This window comes from Sprattus sprattus (assembly GCF_963457725.1).
Source record: "Sprattus sprattus genome assembly, chromosome: 10".
NCBI lineage: Eukaryota > Metazoa > Chordata > Actinopteri > Clupeiformes > Clupeidae > Sprattus > Sprattus sprattus.
The window spans coordinates 30877738-30886527 of record NC_137908.1 but is presented as its reverse complement, the minus strand read 5'-3'; the positions used below and the strand labels follow the sequence as shown (position 1 = coordinate 30886527).

At 38.9% G+C, this 8790-nt stretch overlaps 2 protein-coding genes across 2 annotated transcripts; both read left to right on the top strand.

Moving 5' to 3' along the window:
• Positions 1–393: 393 nt before the first annotated feature.
• Positions 394–991, top strand: LOC308371471 (transcription factor HES-5-like; the record flags this gene model as incomplete). The annotated part of the gene is made up of 2 exons (XM_080846382.1): positions 394–456; positions 569–991. 2 exons carry the CDS (start codon positions 394–396, stop codon positions 989–991), a joined length of 486 nt encoding a protein of 161 aa, XP_080702508.1.
• A 3071-nt stretch (positions 992–4062) lies between these two features.
• Positions 4063–4661, top strand: LOC308370897 (transcription factor HES-5-like; the record flags this gene model as incomplete). Its single annotated transcript, XM_080845630.1, has 2 exons — positions 4063–4125; positions 4239–4661. The coding sequence occupies 2 exons, from the start codon at positions 4063–4065 to the stop codon at positions 4659–4661; spliced, it is 486 nt and encodes a 161-aa protein (XP_080701756.1).
• Between the last annotated feature and the right edge of the window lie 4129 nt (positions 4662–8790).

The window sequence follows — 8790 nt, the reverse complement described above, 5'->3', positions numbered from 1 at the left end:
CTCAGTCTTACACGTGTGTGTAGCAGTCATGAGCTTGTGCCCTGTCAGCATCATTGACCCTTAACATCAGTCAGCAGATTAATTCTCCTCACAGGGTCAGTCCTTTCCCGCATCCACACAGTGGGTCTCTGGGTCTCTCTCCATCACCCCCAACCCAGCACCTGTTCCCCTGAGGTTTGACCATTGTCCCCCAGCAGTGGGAGAATCCAGCATGTGGCAGCTCCACACTCCTCATTGTCCTCTGCAGCTCAGCCATTGGCTACTGACTGTGAGAAAGTACAACCAGCCCAAGACCCACACATTCATATGGAGATTTGGGAGTATAAATAGAGGAGATGAAGCCAGTGCTGATCAGATTCACTCTACACAGAGAGAACTACTACAGCTACAGCTATGGCTCCTACAATCACTTCCACAGCAGATTATCCAAAGGACCACCTGAGTCTGACACACAAGGTGAATATTACAACCTTACCTGTCTCAAACTTGATGTTACCTTTGCCTGTTAACCTGATATTTCAATAGCTAATGAACAATTATATTGATGATTTTGTCTTCTTCTTTACAGCAGAGAAAGCCAGTTGTTGAGAAGATGCGCAGAGATCGCATTAACAGCAGCATTGAGGAGCTCAAGGCTCTCCTGGGTCCACAGCTCCTCAACCAGCAGCCCGACTCTAAGCTGGAGAAAGCCGACATCCTGGAGATGACTGTTTGCCTCCTGAGACGAAAGCTTCAGCCAAAGAGTCTACCCTCCCATGATGCTGTTCACCAGGGGTTGTCCATGTGCGCCCAGGAGGTTGTTTACTTCCTGTCAAGAAAAGATGTTCAGACACAGTCCCACAGAACAGTTCTGAACCACTTCCAGACCCTGAAGCCATCATATGATGAGATTGTGCAAGAGACAGCCCTCCCTCAGCTGAGTATGTTGGACCAAGACAAAATGAGAAAAGAGAGGAGTCCAGTCAAGAGCGCCCCCTGGAGGCCCTGGTAGAATACTACAGATGACGATACATAACCAAGGACTTTTGTTCAGATATTGTCAGTGTTCATGCCTGCAAATGCATGTGATTAATTTTCTTTTCATGAGAAAAGAATATACATGTTTCCAGATGGAAACAGAACAAGCATCGCAATTTGAATGTTAAAGGGTTTGTTAATGACTAACTCTGTAGTTACAGACATTTTGAAACTGCCATATTGGCTTTCTTCACATGGTTATACATGAAACAAACTTAGATACTGTCATTACTATAATGACGCCTTTATGCTTGATTTCAAGCAGATCTTTGTTTCCTTGATACTCCATTAACGTCATGAAAATGTACATGTCTTCAGCGAAGACTCGGAAATCACAAAAATGGTTTCTAATCTTTGAATAGTGTGATAGTGTTCATGGTTTTATATAGAAAAAATCATGACCTGGGTCAGTTTTATGTGATTCAAACGTGATCATTTTATTGTGCTTAAATTCTGAGCAAAACTTTGTTTCTTACGAAACGTTTTCAACTTCTTGCTTTGGAAGGAATTTCCCTCTGTGAGGGAAGAATATTTGACTTTCTAAGTTCTCAATAATGTGAGAAATATATAACTTTCTTAACATTTAAGAATAGTTCATGTAATCTCCTTTTTCTTGGAGTGTTGTACTTATGAAATGTATTCATACATAATGGCCACAGCTGGCTTTTATGTGAATCTGTCTGTGTCTTTTATAAAGACTTGTGTGAGTTTTGCCATGTCCCAGTGGACACAGGGTTGTCACTGCCATTACTAACAGTGTTACTGTTCTAATTTCTTAGAACACAATTAATGATATCCAATGGAATAACTGTCCTTTGCACTGAAAAAAATGTTTCAAATAAAAATGATTACATATTCTATATATTTTCTGTTGAGTGTCTTATTCCAATTTGTATCTCATAGGGGGTTTTCTTTCAGTCCCAAAACAAGAGTTGTTCTGGATATTTTGTTTTCACCATGACAGTAGTCCAGTTATCAATATCTACATAGGCATTTTCTGTAATTAATCTTTTTTGAAGATACTTAAATTATTTAATTGACAAGTAAAGTAAAATATCATAATATGGAAGAGGAACCAGAGGAACGTCTGCATTAAATAAAATTAAAAAACCTTTAATCTTACTTCATATTCTTTAGCATCTCTAGTTTTAAGATCAAATATTTGCCTATAATAATGTTTCCAAACTTTTAGAAAAGTGCCAATTTAAGAGTTCCAGCGGTCAAGGTGACAAAACTGCTGAAAGAAACACCACTACAAATATTCCTGCTGGAAGCACAGGGGTGAACACTCTTGACTAATGTAATGGGTAATGAGACACACGTCTATTGTTCCTCCATTGAAGAGCAGTGAATGGAGAGAGTGTGGGAAAGCATGGAGGACACTCTCTCAGACCTTCTTTGGACAATAGACACAGATCACAGACCTTAACGATCCGGGATTATTTGAAACATGTAAGCCACAGAACATGTTCATCTTGATAAACATTTCACTCTGAGGGTTCAGTGAAATTGCTTCCATACACAACAATAAGCATTAAAGAGCACACTTCTATTGTTCACAGGGTCTCTATCAATGGGCAGAGTGTGGGAAAGCTCTGGAGAGGAGTCATTAGCATCCACAGTCCCACTGGAGATTCCACAGACACACAAGGGAATAGGCACGCGTCTCTTTCGTTTATTAACTGTATACATAGGCTACTACAGCACATAAAATAACAAAGTACTGTATTTAAGACAAGCTAATTCAAGAATTCAAATAATCATATAAACATTGAGGCGGGATGGCTTTTCTAGTCAATGTATATCCTAGAATTGACACAACAGTATTAAAAAAGTAAACTTTCATATCATCGTTATTTTATTGCTGTTGTCACAGAGGCAGATACAAAACTGTGCAACCTGTTGATGAAATGATGCATGAGGCCATTCTATATCAGTATGAAAAAGTTTGGTGAAATTTTTCTGAGGTTCAATGTGCTAAATATTTTCCTTCAGTTCAGTATCATCTTATCATATCATAACAGTGCCATTTCTTAGAGGTAACTTCTTTGGTACATCACTAAGCCAATACGGATTAATTTTTTCCTCCAGCTTTTGATGATGTCATTATCAGTTTACAACACAAAGTAGAGCTGCTCGCTGTGGCTCCTGTTTGTTTGTGTTTATAGGGCCTTTTGTAGTACATAGAGGACTTAGAAAGGAGAACTAAAATGAGCAACACTACGCAAGATGCATCTGTTACAACATTGGTGATGAGGAGCTTTCACATGAATGGAGGTGTTCAGTATGGGAAACTCAAATGATCAAGAAAAACAACATGACAAAAGACACATCTGTTACATCTGGACACCTCTCCTGTCACTGTAGGAGTGAGGAGGGTTTTCCCCCCATTAAGCAAAATTAGGAGGTGATAGACATTTAAGACCAATGGCTTCCAAAATGTAATTTGAGCTAAATGAAGATTATAGCACTGAAGAGTGAAGAGATACCGACCCTTCAGTTTGGCTAATGATAAGTTCATGAGTTTCAATAATAAATAAAAGGCTCTTTTTTATAAACATTACATCAAATATTTTTTCATGAAATGAAAAAAAAATAATTAAAATGAGATTTCAATTGATAAGGAAACTTGGTCTGATGCAGGTCAAAGTGATTTGAAGATGCTCTAACTCAGTCTCACACGTGTATTCAGTAGTGAGTAACGTGTGCCCTGTCAGCATCATTGACCTCAACATTAGGCAGCAGATTAACTCTCCTCACAGGGTCAGTCCTTTCCCACATCCACACAGTGGGTCTGTGGGTCTCTCTCAATCACCCCCAACCAAGCACCTGTTCCCCTGAGGTTTGACCATTGTCCCCCAGCATGTGGCAGCTCCACACTCCTTATTGTCCTCTGCAGCTCAGCCATTGGCTACTGACTGTGAGAAAGTCCAACCAGCCCAAGACCCACACATTCATATGGAGATTTGGGAGTATAAATAGAGGAGATGAAGCCAGTGCTGATCAGATTCACTCTACACAGAGAGAACTACTACAGCTACAGCTATGGCTCCTACAATCACTTCCACAGCAGATTACCCAAAGGAACACCTGAATCTGACACACAAGGTGAATATTACAACCTTACCTGTCTCGAACTTGATGTTACCTTTGTCTGTTAACCTGATATTTCTATAGCTAATGAACAAATATATTAATGATGTCCTCTTTCGCCTTTATAGCAGAGAAAGCCAGTTGTTGAGAAGATGCGCAGAGATCGCATCAACAGCAGCATCGAGGAGCTGAAGTCTCTCCTGGGTCCACAGCTCCTCAACCAGCAGCCCAACTCCAAGATGGAGAAAGCAGACATCCTGGAGATGACTGTTTGCCTCCTGAGACGAAAGCTTCAGCCAAAGAGTCTACCCTCCCATGATGCTGTTCACCAGGGATTCACCATGTGTGCCCAGGATGTTGTTCACTTCCTGTCAAGAAAAGACGTTCAGACACAGTCCCACAGAGCACTGCTGAACCTCTTCCAGACCCTGAAGCCATCTTCTGATGAGGACGTGCAAGAGTCAGCCCTCCATCAGTCGAGTATGTTGGACCAAGACAAAATGAGAAAAGAGAGGAGTCCAGCCATGATCGCCCCCTGGAGGCCCTGGTAGAATACCACAGATGACGATACATACCCAAGACATTTTGTTCTGATATTGTCAGTGTTCATGCCTGCAAATGCATGTGATTAATTTTCTTTTCCTGAGAAAAGAATATACATGTTTCCAGATGGAAACAGAACAAGCATGCGCAATTTGAATGTTAAAGGGTTTGTTAATGACTAACTCTGTAGTTACAGACATTTTGAAACTGCCATATTGGCTTTCTTCACATGGTTATACAAGGAACAAACGTAGATATTGTCATGACTATATAATTACTCCTTTAAGCTTGATTTCAAAGCTGATCTTTGTTTCCTTTGAAACTCCATTAACGTCATGAAAATGTACATGTCTTAAGTGTAGACTCGGAAATCACAAAAATGGTTTCCAATATTTGGGCTATAATAGTGTGATATTCGTGTTGATGGTTTCATATGAGAAAAAAAAATCCTGACTTTTGTCAGTTTTATGTGATTGAAACGTGATCATTTTATTTTGCTTAAATTCTGAGCAAAACCTTGTTTCGTACGAAATGTTTTCTTCTTGCTTTGAAAGGAATTTCCCTCTGTGAGGGAAGAATATTTGACTTTCTAAGTTCTCAATAATATGAGAAATATATAACTTTCTTAAAATTTAAGAAAAGTTCATGTAATCTCCTTTTTCTTGGAGTGTTCTACTTGTGAAATGTGTTCATACACGATGGCCACAGCTGGCTTTGAGGTGAATCTGATAGTGTCTTTTATAAAGACTTGTGTGATTTTTGCCATATCCCAGTGGACACAGGGCCATTACTAACAGTGTTACTGTTCTAATTTCTTAGAACACACTTAATGATATCAAATGGAATAACTTTCCTTTGCGCTGAAAAAAAATTATCAAATAAAAATGATTACATTGTCTATTTATTTTCTGTTGAGTGTCTTATTACATTTTTGATCTCAAGGTAGGGGGTTTTCTTTCAGTCCCAATACAAGAGTTGTTCTGGATGTTTTTTTTTACCATGACAACCAATGTTTGCTCTAGGTGGCAGCTGTCCACTACAGTAATCAGTATCTATGCAGGCATTTTCTGTAATTAGTCTGTTTTGAAGATCAGGAACATAAATAATCCCTCACAATGTTCAAAGAAACACAGAGTCCTTAAAAGCCTACGCTAACTGTCAAACTGTGTGTAGGTGTGGGATTCAGGTGATGCTAGGTGGGGCTTGAGTGGGCTTGTGACGCTAAAGTGCCCTTTACACGAAGTCTAGATTCACCGAATCGAATCTTTTAATTTCGTAAGGACGGAGCCTGGTAACGAGAGATCTGCGTAAGGACCGACAGTAGTAGTAGCTGTAGTACATACCCCACGCCTGTTGGTGGCGCTTTAGCGCTGCTACAGACAACTGAAAAAACTTGAAAAGCGTAGGAGAAAAGACTAGACAGCACACGGTAAAGGAGCACCGCACACGGATAAACACATTACACAAGACATTCAAGCTCCAATTAACAACATTACAATATGGTGGTTAATAAAATCAGTGGTCAGACTAAAGGTTATACGAAAATGAATTCTATTTTCTTTTGATAATAAAGAGTTTGGAACAGTACAACATGACATGTCTGTCATCCCATTTCCCATGAGGCTTTGCTCCGACCATTTTAACTTCAATTTATTAACAAAAAAGCAAATCGCTGGCCAATTTATATTTGTGGTCATGAAAGTTATGTAACATCTGAATAAATAGAATTAGATCAAGATAGGAGGCTAAACAAAAATCAGTAGGCTGGATTAATGAGAGTGAGTTCGAAACACACCACTAGTGAGATGTAAAGCAATAACAAGTGTTATATATATTGGTTGGAGATCACATGTGGATCACGTGGGACAATGACCTCATCAGGTTGCGTGAATCCGTGCAGACGAACACCAGCCCCCGTACCGATTCAAATCTACTCACTTTCTACCCCCGATTTGGATCGTTGCAGATACCGTGTGCGGATAGAGAGTGTTCGTCTAAATGATAGGGCTATCTGTATTATGAACTTTACGGACGCAGACAAACTAGACTTCGCATAAACAGCCTCTAATAAGAACACTGATCGATGTTTCAGACCATGAAAGTCAATGTTAGCTCTAGGTGATGCTGGTCCACATACCACAACCATCATTGTCTCTGTAGGCATTTTCTATAATTAATCTTTTTTTAAAGAGACTTTCAAATCTTAAAATACTAAATTGAGCAGTAGAGTGATACAACACAATATGGCAAAAGGGATGAATAAAACCAGAGCAATATTTGCATTAAATGAAAAACACAAATCTCTCCATACTCTTTTGCATTTTCATTCACTCAGTTTTTACACCAAACTTTTTTGTTAATAATATATCCCAACTTTTAGAAAAGTTTCAACTTAAGGAGTTGCAAGACAGAAAGTCCACTGCAAATATTCCTGCTGGAAGTACAGGGTTGAACACTCTTGACTAATGTAATGGGTAATGAGACACACGTCTATTGTTCCTCCATTGAAGAGCAGTGAATGGAGAGAGTGTGGGAAAGCGTGGTGGACTCTCTCACTAGACCTCCCATGGGACAATAGACACAGATGCAGACTAAAGACTCCAGGTATAAGAAAGAGTCTGGCTGCCAAACAGTACATTTTTTCTTATTCATGCAACAAACTCCCTGAACTCTCTAATCACAATGCAGTAAACCCAAATTTAAACAAAAACAAAATGATACAAAAAAATGGCTTCCCACTAAATAATTCACCAATGTTTTCAAAAAGAAGTATTCCTATTTTCATTCAGTCTTATCCTGCCATCTATAACTTGAAGTAATCTTGTAGTCTGTACATTTATAAAACTCTATGTTGATAAAATATTTTACAAAATAATAGTCCATGGGCCAGACCAGATGTCGGTACCACTCAAGGGGGCAAAGAATACTTATAATTTTTGAAAACATCCATGTCTGTTGATGATATTTTAGTATGATAACCCTTCCTGAGTCGTAGCTAAATTAGAGTTATCAGCTGTTGAAGTTAACGCCCCCCTTGGAAAAAAATGCATTTTAGACGCTGGTACATATCTTGGTTTAGACTCAAGTTCAGGATATTTGTCAGTGCTTAAAAACATTGTGTTTGGCATTATTTTAAAGGGGACACTCTAAGCTTTCATTCAAGTCCTTGTATGATTATGTATGACAAGTACAGTGGTCACTGGAGCTCTTCAAACTTTTAATCACGCACTTTTTTCCACAATTTCCGCCTAAATCATATTGTTTCTTTTAATCTTGTGACATCAAGGAACAATGGAGACACAAATCACTAGCACTAGAATACTCACATGACTCCAAGGATTCAGGAAATGTACAATATACCCATACTGCTTCATTCTGAGGGGTGATTTTCCAGCCTTATATCAAAAGTGCCGTTTTACTCTGAAAGTTACTAAACAAAAGTCAGTTAGGTCACAAACTTGTCTTTACTTCAAAATGGTAAAGGATACAGGAAAATGTACAATACATCCATACTGCAAGTAATATAATCAAAATGATTACACTGAACACACACTGTTATTCATCAAACTGGTCATCGCTCTCATCATCTGAACCCATCAGTTCAAATTCTGGTTCTGTATCATCTGATAATTTTTGGTTGCTACAGATCTGTAACCTTCACATGTCTGTGCAGGTCAGCCCATTTGATAGACATGTGCAATTTGGCAGCTTGCATGCGAAAGCACTGATGAAACAAGGAGGTTGGGACTATATTGTACGTCGCTTTGGACAAAAGCGTCTGCTAAATGACTAAATGTAAAATGTAATGTAAATGAATAGAGGAATGAGTGTGGGAAACTCAAATGAGTGACTCTATCAGCCACATGACAGGATGACATCTGTTACATCTGGAGACCTGAGGGGACAGTCTCAAGAGGAGTCTCCCTCCATTTTGAACAAGGGAATTCAGAGAGAACTTCCAAAGTGTTTTCTGATTAAAGCTGATGCGAAAGCACTGATGAAATAAGGAGGTTGGGACTATATTTACAGCTTCAAAACACTTTTATTTTAAACATTTTGTTTAAAAACAGCCAATATGAAAACCCAGCGCACTTAAAGATGCATATATAATATGTAATAAAATGATAGAAAAGTAAA